This window comes from Antrostomus carolinensis, unplaced genomic scaffold (genome assembly GCF_000700745.2).
Source record: "Antrostomus carolinensis isolate BGI_N321 unplaced genomic scaffold, ASM70074v2 scaffold15115, whole genome shotgun sequence".
In the NCBI taxonomy this organism is placed as follows: Eukaryota; Metazoa; Chordata; class Aves; order Caprimulgiformes; family Caprimulgidae; genus Antrostomus; species Antrostomus carolinensis.
The window spans coordinates 1-14,287 of record NW_010315829.1 but is presented as its reverse complement, the minus strand read 5'-3'; the positions used below and the strand labels follow the sequence as shown (position 1 = coordinate 14,287).

The 14,287-nt window shown below is 35.1% G+C and overlaps 1 protein-coding gene across 1 annotated transcript in view; it reads left to right on the top strand.

The window, feature by feature from the left end:
* LOC104525028 (tetratricopeptide repeat protein 8-like) overlaps positions 1–12,575 on the top strand; it is a gene marked incomplete at its 3' end in the record, with an annotated part of 19,473 nt that extends 6,898 nt beyond the window's left edge. Inside the window, exons 5-8 of the mRNA XM_010168076.2 lie at positions 33–122; positions 3,911–3,955; positions 10,401–10,486; positions 12,488–12,575. Coding sequence (XP_010166378.2) covers positions 33–122; positions 3,911–3,955; positions 10,401–10,486; positions 12,488–12,575 — 309 coding nt within the window. The remainder of the gene's footprint in view (positions 1–32; positions 123–3,910; positions 3,956–10,400; positions 10,487–12,487) is intronic.
* Positions 12,576–14,287: the final 1,712 nt, after the last annotated feature.

The window sequence follows — 14,287 nt, the reverse complement described above, 5'->3', positions numbered from 1 at the left end:
TTCCCACCTAAAAACTTCTTTCTCCCATTCAGGCTTCAATACTAACAAATCCAGATGGCCCTTTCATAAATCTGTCTCGACTGAATTTAGCAAAATATGCTCAAAAACCCAAACTGGCAAAGGTATGTAAGTATTTTGGTTAATATTGTGATATCTTTTTCTTATTTTCTGGCATCGTTCTAATGTAACTGTACATGAGATTTGGGATACAAACGATGATGAACTATGTTGTAGAAGTAAAGTTCAGAAAAATAGCGTGTTACGTATTGTTTGACAGTGGTTACCAGACTTGAAATTGAAAATATGTCTGAAGAGGTTATGTTGAAAATGTAACCTAGGAGAAAACATTTGTGTAGAATGAAATGCTCCATTGGTAAATAACTTTGAACTGTTCATGTAGGAGTGACGAAGAGCAACTGAAAAAAAGCCAGGAGGAAAAAAACCAGCAGAACCCTCCTTAGTGTCTGGAAATGCATTTCTGTGTACAAATAGATGGCAATCCTGGCCTAAAAATGTTCAAATTGTTGGGATTTTTGCCTTTGATTTTATGGCATGAGTTAGCACTTTTTGTATAAAAAGTTTCCATCTTTTTGTTCAGAATTATTCTTCATTTTCAGTTAAGATCTTATGGTTGACAGCCATTGAAACTGAGACTATCTGACAATAGAACAGGTTTATCCAGGGTATCTGTCCCACTTATGGGTTTCAGCTCTGAGTGAAGAGACCTAAAAGTTGTGTAATGATCTATCACTCTGTGGCCTTTCAGTTAAGTCTTTCTCCAACACAACTAGTTAGTTGTATAGATGAAACGTTTTCTGACCATACTTCGTTCATGAAAAACAACTATTGGGCTGAGACCAACAACTCATTTTGCTCGAGGTATCAAATGACTACCAAACACACTCTCAGGAGCCATATTTGGCTAGCAACCTAGAGCTCAAAGAACCGTAGGTATTCAGTCTCTTTTGAGAAACATAGTGGTGAGCACTGTTAGAAGACTAGCAGTACCTCATAATCTGCTCATGGAAATTAGCTCCTCCGGTCCAAAACTTTAGTTAATAATTTTTCTTAAACTATTAGCAAATTCCTTTGCTTTTTAAAACTTTATCTAGACTGATGTAGTGCCTTGCTTTTCAAAGGAAATAAAGTTTGTGTGATTGCACTGTGTTGTTCACTTGCCCCTTACATCTCTGTCCCTTGGCCTCTTAACCAAGCCAGGCAGAAGAATATAGATCAAATATAGTAAGTCCTAGTCTGGCAAGATAATTAAAGACTTCCACACTATCATCTGAGGGCAGTTACAAGTCAGTTCTTTATCAGTTCTGAAAAAACTGCAGGCTTTTGTCCAATTATGTCCTTGCCGGCAATCAGCCTGCACACACAGGATTATTTATTTATTTATTCTAAATTTATTCTAAATCCATCACAGATGTCCTTGCCGGCAATCAGCCTGCACACACATTATTCTAAATCCATCACAATCTGTAAAACAGGGAGAACAAAAGAAACCTGGGAAGGATTAGGAATCAAAAGACACATCCTTAAGAAACTAGGCTTAGTTCTTCTGCTTGAAGACAGCTACCTTTTAATTGTGTTTGGTAACTCAGTATACTATTTAAGTAGGTAGGTTAGCTTACAGACGAAACATTTATTCTCAGAAACAGGTCTCAGGAATGAGAAACTTCGATATTTTTAACCATTCTGGGTTTTAATTAGCATTTTCTGGGACATTGGGGTAGCTCTATCTTCCTTCAGTTTGGTATGAAAAGAGGTTTAAGCCAAAAAATGTAGAGTAACAGTCATAGAAACATCCATAGGAAGAAAGTGTACTTGTCAGTATTATGAAGCTAATATATTACGACATTAACATTTCACGCAGAATGTAAGATCTAAGTTTAAATTTGGAGCTACGTGGAATTTTTTTTTTCTCAACAAGATACCATTAAGGCTAAAGCCAAAGCAGGAAGTGAGGCTGCAGACTGCACTTTATGTTAAGAATCATTGATTAAAGTTTTAAAATTTTTTGGACTGTCATCTCTCCCAGGTGCAAAAAGATAATAAATCTTGCAACTATTAAATTCACATGAATGGCCTGTATATTCATGGTGGCATATACTCCTCCCATATACTCCTTCCTTATGTGTTTGCAAAGTATACTTATCACATGTTTTTTTAAGTTAGATTATCTATCTTTTCTTTGCATGACTAGGTCTTCTGATGTTTTGAATTATACAGGAATGTGGCTTCTCACTGACTAGTATTAGCCATATTAAGGAATATTGCAGGAAACCCCATAGTAGGCATATGAGGTGTCACGTGTCGCCAGAAAGAACCTCTGGTAAATCTCAGTTAGCAGATGGTTTATGGCATGAGACTGGAAGTTTTATCTTTTTTAGCTTGTGGATTTTTAATGGAGTTATTAAGATAACTCTAGATGTTTTTATCCAAGTGAATGTTCAGTCATTTAAATCCTTTTGAAGGTCAGAGCCAATAGATAACAGCAGTAAATTCCTCATGCCAGCCATGCAAGATCTTCTTTATCACTTCAGATTTACTCACTTTTACTGAACATTTCTATGTTGTTGAACTAGGGGAGGGAATGTTCCGCTACTTATTCATTTTCTATTCTTTTGTTATCCACCTATTCTAATCTTCCTGTAAATATATTTTTATTTATGATTCCTTAATGTCTTTTAACCATCTGTTCGGAGTCTTTTCTGACCAAAAGCAGAAGAAAAGTAGGTTGTGGTTTACTTTCCTCCCAGACATGACAATTCACTAGTAATTCTCTAGTTTCCTTAAGGTAAATCTATTAAGAATTTTGACTAAGAAAAGCTGTCAGAAGAGTCGTGGAAGGCCTTATAAGACTGCTGTCTCATTCTTTATTTCTTTCCTCTTGGGGCGATATTTTATTTTATTTTTTTATAACGAATGATAAGAATTTAGAAAAAATTCTGTTCTTTTAAAGTAATTAAGACCTGGGATTTGGATGCAGAAAAAGATCAAGGTTCAACTCAATTGAACTTTGTGTTACTAGCTCCCAAACTACATTCCTGGGAACAGAGGCTCCCAGTCTCCATTTAGTTATCTGTTATCTTTCAACATAATTTTATTTGCTTAAAATGCCACCGCCATTACCTGTTATATACTCTTCTATATTCTAGTGCAGCACAGCTACAAAGTAATATGACTTGCTTAGCTTTATACAAGAGTAAACAAAGATGCAGTTATATTGCCGTGCAATTGCTGTAGGCTTATGAGCAGTTACCACAGCACAGCTGATGCATGTAACTTCTTTAAACTTTGGTATTATGATTGTGTGTTCGAGTTTCAGAGGCACAATATTGTTAGCATTTAGCACTTACAAACAAAAAAGATTTTCCTTTACAGATTCCAAAATTCTGTAGGGTTTAGAATTTTTTTTCCCTAAGGCAAAATTTGCTCAGCTTACATTCTTAATAAACCTAATTTAATTTAAGTAGATTTTAGACTACATAAGCACCTAACTATACATTGCAAAAAGTCTTTGCTAGATTACTTGTTGATTTTATAGTTAAACAGTCAAGAAAATGGTACCAAGTTTTCAAATATATATTCATTTTCAAATTAAAGCTGCCTTTTTTTTAAAAAAAAAAGTTACTTTAAGGACTAACAATAAGAGACAATTCCACTAATCTCTTGCAACAAATTAAGAATTAAAATACTTTCCTGTAATAACAACATAGCACATCTATAGTTTTTTCTATTCTAGTCTTAATTAAATGTAAATGTCAGCAGTTGTGATGTGTGAATGTGATTGCTTTCCCAAAGAATTAATTTCTGCCTAACATAATCAAGATTTTGTATTCTTCTAAAACATTATCAATTTTTATCTTCGAATATGACAATGTTTAAAATATTCTTCTGACAGGCATTGTTCGAATATATTTTTCACCATGAAAATGACGTAAAAAATGTGAGTAATTTGTATGTTTTGTTTTCAGTTTTTATTAAGTATCATTCAGTTATTTCTGACAGTATTCTGATAAACTAAGGCTCCAGGTAGTACATCATATCTAAGTACAGAAGTGAAGCATTAAAAGTTGTTTGAGAGAGAGAAATCCTTTCTTACAGGGGTGATAAATAGGAATGATAATTTGCAAAGACCAAGATACGCATTACCCTCTTTTTTGAGAAGCAAAACATTCTAATGCCTAAAACTAGGTCCCTCTTCTATCAACATAAGATCCCTGTATCTAATGATTTCATGTTAACATAATTTACTGGAGCCTGAGCAGGAGCTGAAACTGCATGTCAGGTAGCTGAACTGCCTAGAAAGTTCAGAGTTCCTGGGGCTTGAGAGTAAGAAATAAGTTATGGAAGACTGTCCGTTAACAGAAGGTGACAAAATACTTAGTGACTGAATTGATCATTTGACTTTTTAAACTACTGAGGTAATTGTTTCTGCATTTGAGTGAATAGAAAGTAAAGGTATTTACTGAAATTGTGGAAAAATAAAATATCAATTGAACTTTGAACACTTTTTCTAGAAATTGAATTCCATATTGTGTCCTCAAGAGAAAGATTATGTTGTCCTTATGATTGTCTATAACATTTATTCTCCAGAAGTTTTCCTAATTATACAGTTTCCCTCTTACCCTATCCAGGATTTTTCTTCTGTGGTTCTTCATATGTTACTGCACTGAATGGCTAAGAACAAGTTTGGGTACATATTGTTTAAATTTTCAGCAACTGATAGAGGTTGCAGACTTTTTTGGCAATTCACCCAAGGAAATTATTCAATTAATAAAGTGTCAGAATATTTCATTACTATGTTAGGTATATGCACTCAGTTGAAATGGACTCAAAATTTCTGCTTGAAGTTTGTTTGAAAGAGCTGTTTGTGTCAATAATGCATAGCTGACTTAAACAGTTATTGAATTTTATGCAGTACTACTGACTGGTATGTGATTAGATCTGAAGTTGAACTCCCCAGTTAATCAATAACACACAAAAAATATTTTGTTGTTGTTGACATAGATGAGAACCATTTCCAAATGTACTGCTATGTGAAGCTTTTTAATCTAGTATAAAATGCTTATAGTTGTACACTGTCAATTTATTACATAGCATGCTTTGAAGAGGATTGAATTGCAATGCACTATTAATCTAACATATGGTTGAAACAGTAAGTGCAAGTGTCAGAAGTGTCAGAGAGAAAGTATTTCACATTTACATATTCTGATACTGAATATTAAGAAAGTGCTGAGGTTTTATGCCACTCATAATTAAAATTTATGTTGTTTGTTACTGAGAACTCACTCACTTCACTAAGAATAAAAGGACCATTTGATAATATGCCACATGTGCCTGTGACCTACACTTTTAAGGACATGCAGGATCTCTAGGCTAGGCAGATAATTTAATATAATGCAAGGAATTTTTCAAGCATGCTACATGCAGTACACAATGTTTTTTCTATTTTGAAATCCTTGCTGAAAATCCTGAATCACTGTCTTGCAGGAAAAGTTCTGCTTATGGGTTTTCTGTGCACACTAGCTGTTTGAATAAATATCCGTAAGCATAGAAGTGCCAGCTTAGTCACCACTGTTTATTGTGTAATGAGAGAGAGATCAACGTATTTGGTTAATGATAGCATCTTGGAGGACAAAAAAATATGTCACACTTCACAGTATGAGGCACCTTTATAATTTAATATGTACCTCTGAAGAGATATTTTTTAACTGTTCAGTTTGCTTTCTCTCATTTGCTTTCATTCTTCTTTTCCTGTGCACTTACTACAGCATTTTCAATATAATTCTGTTCTACAGACTGTTGTCCCTTCCTTTTGAACATCATCTGCATTAATTTTTCTTAAATAAAAAAGTAATACTTTTAACTTCCGCTTAAACTTGGCTTCATCACTGTTTATTCAGCTCTCCTACCAATGGTATTTCACTAATTCATTTTCTTGCTCCTCCCTGGAAAGAATGTGGTCACTTAGGATTCAGCAGAGAAACAGCATATATATGTTAACTTTTTAGAAGTTGATCTGGATCGTACTTGATCACCCATTAGAACATTCACTGACATCTCTTGCATCTTTGTATTACCTGCTACATATCATGTAGCACACTCTGAAAAAAAACAAACCCAAAACAAAACACTTTTCTGCATGACATGAGGTGAAAGACCTTGGAAGGCTTGGAAGCCTGGGAAACTGCCTCAAGTTTGTGACTGTATAGACTCAAAAGCCTCCACTTGTGGACTTTCTGCATCATAGAATTGGAAGACCAATTCCTGCAATTTTGCAAATAAAACATGATAGTAGTAGTGACAATATCTTTCCTTTTCCTATCACTGTGCTGATCTGGAATAGTCTGTACTGTTTTCAACTGCATTATTATTTAAGAAGCAAAGGCAGTTTTATTATTTATCTTCTGTTTGGTATTCAGCTAGTATATAGAAAAAAAAAAGCGCCTCAGCAATTTCAGTTGGAAAATATCATTAATCAGTGTGCATTCCACTGGACAAATAATGCTAGGAGCTTGGTTCAAATTAAAAGTAAATACATCTGTAATCTGTCAATTATCAGAAACATGGGGATGCAAGGAGATGAGAGAAGCACTGAGCTTTTTCAGCACTTGAAAATGTATTCAAAAGTCTTTAATCTTATTTAATGAAAAATTAAACTCTTCTCTGAAATTACTGTTACCCTATCCCTTATAGTTCTTGACTTGTTTCCTTTTGATCACATATACTTAATAACTGACTTTCTGTACCCCTTGAGCTATTTCTAAAAGCCATTTTATGGGCTAAATGCTGTATGAGTGGGGCAGTTTAAAAGAATTGTCCAGAAATAGTTCAGCTGCTACTTTTTTCAGCAATAGACTGTGACATTGTATTCTGCTATTTTCACAAGTGGGTAGTGATGACAAGACACTTTGTCCTGAGGGAGAACAATGAGTGTACAATATATAGTTGGGGCCAGAAGTCATGTCCTCTGATATGTCCCTAGTTGTTCCTAATACTCTGAAGTTTATACTCTCTGATAGAAATCTATTTATAATGGAATTATGTTAGATTTACAAACTACAGAAATCTGGGAGACACTCAACAAAAAAAATTGTGTTAAATTGACAATGGTTAATGTCATTTACTCAGCTGTCTTACAGACTGTCCTGTGTTGATTTGTGTACAAATAAGTCAATAGCTGTTCCTGGGAGAACTACTGCCATTCAGTAGCACATGAAAGAAGCAGCAGACTTACTATTGTTTCCACCTAATTTCTTCATGCATACAATACTATTTATGAAATTACTAAGTTTCAAACAAATGTATGTTTGCCAGTTTAATTTTTTAATACAATAATTTTAATTTTTTAATACAACCCCACAAACTTTTTTATACTGAGTTAGGACTGGCAGACAATTTGGGAGTCTTAGTTATAACAGAGTTTAGCTAAGGAAAGTAATACTAAAAAAAAAGAATCTCGGAATCAATCTATATACAGTTACAATTAAAGAATCTACATTATTTTTCGTTTAAAACCAGCTCTGATTCATTCTCTAAGAATTTTTTTTAATAGAAACCCACTAAGTATGAAGGTGTTTATTATTTTTATTTGCACAAATGTAAGACGTGAGGGTGAAATAAATTTGTTCCGAAAGGTTTCCCAGGGCTAAGACTGTTACTGAAATGGACTCCTGCATACATGAGTAACTACGTAAGGTGCCCTATAGAGTAACAATGTCAACTGACAATAATTTGCAGATGAGGAGTTATATCCTAAGGTTTATTAAATTTTTTTGTGACAATCAGTGTGGGGTTTTTTCTGACATGTACATTAGAGCCAAAAGTCCTTAATAGGACATACCAGGATCTACCAATCCACGATCCATGCTGGGTTTCCCATCTAGTTATTAATACAACTGCACCAACATTCAGCAATGCACAGGAGTGCAGGACAGGCATAGCACTTACTACTGCTATTATAGATTGGTTTAAAATTAACATAGTGTGCAGACTGAACATTGATTTGTACCTAAACTGTACAATTAAAGTTTAAAAAAAAGTTTGCAGCAAACTGAAATGGAAATATGCTAGCAGTTGATATTGACATGACAAGGTGAAGCTTTGACTTTTAAAAGTCTATTTTAATCAATTTACTAGCATTTCAAAGGCCACATTGTCAAAAGATTTTGTTGTAATACCAGCAGAAAGTCTAACTACTAGCATGGAAAAAACTGACATTCATATGCACAAAGCCTTTTCAGGTAACATTTGTAATATTTTTGAATTAAAGTTTTTGTGATTGCTTGTAAAGTATCAAAACCAGGATTTTCCTACTACTTTCCTACTTCCTTAATAAGAAAGTGTAAAAACAGGACTTCATTTCAGAAACTAACTTCAAAATGAAGTCATGTATTGTTTCTTGGTGCTAGTAATAAGATCCCAGTAAGAGTTCAGGATCTGCACCAACAGATAAACTGCTGATGTTAGTGTCTACTAAGCCTGAAGCAGTCTTAGTTCCCACTTTCCAATGACAGAATTGTTAGCCTTACATAAAATAGTTATCAGAAATAATTAGGGTACCATAAAGAAAACTGAATGTGTAGCTAAAGAAGGGATCACTTTTTGAAATTCAGTCCTTTTCCTTGAATGTCATCAGAGCACTTTAAGGAGAGCTCTTTGAAGTTCATTATTTGCAGTATAGTCCTTACTCATTTGAAGTGGCTGCTAATGCTGCCTTAGAAGCAGGTGTGGTATTTGACAGACACACTCATTGTTTTTACATTTGTAAATGCAACAAAAATAACCAATGTTCTAACGTAAACTATCCCAAATTTTCCCAGTATGGGACAAAATTACTTATATACTTTCAGACAAAATAAAGTATTTGTCTGGAAGGGAAACCGTTCATTTCTGTCTTGAAGCACGCTTCTTCCCCATTATAGCTGTAAGTCCAGAGGCCCAATTGTGCAAGTTGCAAAGACATTAAGAAAGGGCAACCAAGGTAAGAGCTGCCATCTGAGGTCTTCACGGATTCCACCTGCCTGGAAGAAATAGTGACTTCAGAGTTGGAAGCCTTCCTCAGTTTTCTCACTCCTGTCACAGAGGCAGGGAATGACAACTGTCTCTCTTTGAGGACAGCATCAGTGCAACTCCTTAGCCTGAATTGCTACAGAAAACAAATTATTCTTTCTCACAGATCCAAGAGAGAGCAGCTTAGTCTAAGTTGTCATAGCTCCCCTGACTTTGCTGTGCTATGTCAAATCTACACCCACTGATTACTTGCAGCCTCATTTTGCTAGCAGGAAGAACAGGAGTCAAACACAGAGGTAGATGTCACTCAGTTAGGCTCTTTATAGTATTTCAAGTATTCAGATATTTTTTTTTTCTGGAAATGATTAATCTGTCTGCTACTGAGTGATGAGTGTACAGAACTTCCATATTATTCCTAATAGACAGCTGGTTTCTGATTTCTGTGGTCTGAAAAATGTTTATGAAAACAAAAAAAGGGTCCGTTCTTTGTTACAAAAATACTGTATTAAAGCTTTTTAGACTATTTTTTATTATATCCCTAAAATATAAGTGACAAATGTAGCATGGCTTTGATATGTTCTGAGAAAAAATGGAATTTTTTAAAAAAAGGAACACTAACAATTGCTTCTTTGGTAGGTTTTGGTACAGAACACACATCTATTTGTCTTAACAGAAATGTTGAAATTATAGCTATAACACTGAAAGCCATAGATTCTGTCTGTGGTGGCTGATGGTAGCACATTCATTAGCATACCTGCTTCCAATATACCAGATAAAAGAGATACTAGTCCTCCACCCTCTTAGATAACTGTTTCTTAGACTATGTATCTATTTTTCCTGTCATAAAATAATTATGTAATAGACTTTTTAAAGGAAGAATTATTTCTTACTTTACACATCTGAGAGTTCCCAAAAGTGGAGGCAGCCTGATATTAGTAATGAGATGACAGTTTCTACAGTATTTCAAACTGGCTGCACTGCTTTCTTTCTTTTAGTATATTTTTACTTGTTTTTTACAACTTTTAGTGAACAAGGATGGGAAACTTGGAAAAAATGTGTCAGTGTACACAAATATTCTATACACCCTGAAGCAGCACTTCAGGAGTCTGATCAAATTAATTTTATATTTTCTCTTTGAATTACTAGAAGCTATTTGGATTACATGTTCTCATAGGGACAAATTATCCTTTTAGCTACTTTATGCACTTAGCTATAAAAATAGTAAACATAAAGCAGTGCCCCCACCTCAAGTTTACCAGGACTTTTTATTCAAAATTTTCTCTTTATGAAAATCTTTGCGTTATTCACTTTGTATTCTTTTTCTTTGTGTAAACATTGAAGGTATTAATGTTAAGATGATGGGTTTGTTTTGGAAGGCTTTAGATTTGGCAGCCCTTGCCACTGAGCACGCACAGTTCAAGGACTGGTGGTGGAAAGTCCAAATTGGGAAGTGCTACTATAGGTAAGCTGTTGTTCATTTCTTCTGTGATTGTAAATATGAGTGCAGGACCTGAACTGCTGGGTGTACTGTGCAATACTGAACACTGAGAAATAGTTCAGTAAGTATTTAGTTGGAGAGCACTGTGCTTACAGTTAAATCTCCTTTAATACAGAAGGTTATGTTCAACTGCTTGAGACATCAACATCGAGTACCTTTAATTAACTGAAATAGTTGCATCTTCACTTTTGATAATGTGTTTCAAAGTCATTGTTTGAAAAGTCAGTAAATAAATGCAAAGAACTGTTGTTAAAAATGACCACACAAAATGGATATTGCAGTATTAGCTGGAGAAATTAGTGTCAGTGAGGGCTTCAGATTGATGTAGACACTTTCTGCCAGAGGTACATTGCCCAAGAAGTACCGGTTCCAAAGATGCAAGGCCTCAGGGCTGGCACCCCTTCCCCAGCATCTGATACCACCGACGTAGGTGTACCCCAACACTGTGCAGCAATATGCCTCTCTGAGGAAAGAGTTTTTTAAAGAGTGGCAACAGCAGGGAGGAGAGCTTGTTGCAAGGAGGTTAGAGTGGTTGCTGAGGATCTAGCTATGACTGTAACAGCCAGGTCTACCAAATCAGGTGAAACTCCTCAATACAGCCCCACTTCCCATAATTCAGACAAGTACTGAAGCAACTCCCCCTTTCATTCTTTACAACGTTTTTGTCCCATTGATGTAAAACATATGGGTACTGTATTGATTGTTAAAAAACTGAAGCATCATCTGCGGTCTTTACAATTCTGTAAGTAATTCTTGTATGAACAGACTGATAATACAAAGTAGTTATTCCTTTAAAATTCTATATTGTATCTTGGCTTGAAACTATTGTTTCTTTTTAGATGCTCAAGCTAATGATATTTTTCACTATCCTTAACCTTTATTTAACATTCTTTAGAAGATTGAACTGATTTTTTTAAAAAAATTATTTTTTATTTTTTTTTTTTTTAGCTTAGAGGTCATTTATCACTTTCAGGATTTTTATGAATAGTGTTATAGAGGCTAAACCATCCAAGCAGGCACATGTACTTCCAGGATCCAAAATTATCTTATGTCCCCATTGGCTGTGTTTCTTTGCTTTAGCTGGCTTATTCTGGCTGTGTTTTGTGTTTCTTCACCAAGTATCTGTGCTCTTTGGCTGAAGGAAAGAGAAGGCAATTTGTGTTTGAGAAAGTGTACCTTTTGCTGTTGTTGAAATGATACAATCCTCTTAATTTTGCAGTCTATATAGCATTTATAAGTTACTTCAAAATATTCTGTAGTAGTACTGCAAAACAAATGCTTTTGAGATGAAACAGACTTCTGTGAGGTTCCTGTGCCATATACTGCCCCCTCCCAAGTCACCTGCTTGGACGTTCTTTAGCTGTGGTGCTGCTTACAGTACAGCATGTTTTCAACATGCAGTTAAACATTTTTAATATCAGCAACAGAAGTTTCACCATAGCCTTTATGGTTTCCTAGACTCTTCACCAGGAGGCTAGGAGAAGGTGTTTTATGCATGATAAAACATTCCCTAAACTTTACAGTGGAGTATCTACATGATCTATGCCATGAGGGAGGAAATTCTGCTTGGAAACTGTGTGGGTAGAGGCTGAGGCATGACTTTAATTGCTCATTTTCTACTGTCCATTCTGTACAGAGAGCATGAAGGAGTCCTATGAAAATGGGTGCATAATTATTGAATTAGCACCAGAAGGCCACATATACAAAAGGGGGGCAAAGTTAATAAATTTGCCTTTTTCATAACTTTGAATAGTTGTCTTTGTAACATAAATATATTTAGCAGCATGGGTTTTTGTTAACACGCACACAAATATATGACCTTAAAGTATGCTTTTGGGCAGTTCATGTTTGGTTTAGTGTGCACTGCTTCATTATTTAATAAGGGGTTTTTTTTAAAAAAACCCAAAACAAAATAAAAACAAACAACAACAAAATACCTTCTATATCTATCTGTTGTCTCTTTAGGTTAGGATTATATCGTGAAGCCGAAAAACAATTCAAGTCAGCTCTCAAGCAACAGGACATGGTTGATACAATCTTGTACTTGTCAAAAGTAAGTCACAGATTTGCTTGTTTAAGAGTGAAGTGAAATTCCAGACTATCCCTGAGAAGTCCATACGCCAGAATAGCTGAGTACTGAGCCTGATACACCATTAGGTTTAATAATGCATGATCTCCATATAGACCTGAGGCAATACATGCTACCATTTGAAACTCAAGTCTATAGTTTACAAAAAATTTTGAAGCTTCCAGATTTCACAAAAAATCATATGCTACTGTATTCTGTGTTCTAAATTCCAAGGAGGATTAGATAGCTAAAGAATTATTTGACTTCCACTATGAAGAACAACGTAGCTATACCTGGTCTCCTAGGAAACTAATGCAATAAATCAGTAAGTGAAGAGCGAAGCTCAAAATCCTAGTTTCACAGGCAAAATCAAAATAAAGTGAGCTTAAAGGAAGCAGAGACAGTGAAACAGAGAATGTTCTGTCAAAATAAAGGCGTTAAAAGCTTTAAAAGAACAAATCACACAGCTGAGCCTCAGAATTATTTGTTTACCAGGGTACACATCAGATTCTAAACATTTTCCAAGACACTCAAGAAGAGGTAGCCTGTGAGAAACTAAAACTGCATTTTTCTAACTCTTGTCCTAGCAAGAGATGAAATCAGTTGCTCTTTATCAGCCCCCTTTAAGCCAGCTGCCATAGGCCTATCCAGAAGTCATAACTACTAGTGGTGATTCAGATACTCATATCATGATACTTGCTTTACCTTTACATTTCTTCAGCAATTTATGTTTTGTATTTAAATGGTCATCACTGCTATCTGAAGACTTAATTTCAGCAGTTGGAGTTAGTTTACTCAATTGAGATTAGTAATTTTAGATTTCTTTCACTAGCAGGAGTCATTCTGCAAAAAATGATCTACACAGAGTGATTAAACTGGCAGAGTAATTGGATTAACAAACAGTGATTTGTCATGGGAGATGTGCATCCCCCCACATCAGTACTAGCTCAAGAAGGAGCTGCAGTTGAACTTCCACCTCCCACTCCATAGACCAGCTTGCTCAAGTATAAAGCATTGCACAACATGATTTAGTGACTGTGGGTGGACAGGCAATAGTCAGTACTGAAAGGGTAAGACAGCCAGTTAAGCCAGTTAAGGTTAAGCAGCCAGTATACATCAAGTTCTGTGCAAACAGATCCATGCCATGGTACCAATTAGTTTTGTGTTTATATTCATTATTACAATAGCTATCTGGGTTTTTAAAATATTTTTCTGAAAGCCAGCTCTCCCTTGAAATGTAATTTATGAAAACAAAAAAGACCAAAAGAAGACAAAAAATAGTGTCTTTAAAGAAGTTGAGGCTGCTGAGAAGTTGCAAATTATTTCATGACCCAGGAGAGCTGGAAATGGGATATTTTTACCAGAGATAAGAGAGATACCAAAAAGAAAACAAGGTAATTTTGTGTTTAGCATCTAAAACTTAATGACTCTAGCCATAGTACTCTTTAAGAGCAGGTCTCCCTAAAGCACCAGAAGACATACCCAGCTAGCATATAGTCTCTTTCATATGTGTACTTTCCCCTGAAACTCTTTGCAAGGTAATTTAGTTGTAGAATACTGTTGCTAGAGGAAAATAAGGACCATGACAGTCTCAATGGAGACAATTATTTAAAGTTTAAAATTTAACGCAGATGTAAAATTCATCTGAAACTACTGCATGATTTATAAATCACAGAATGTTAGGGATTGGAAGAGAC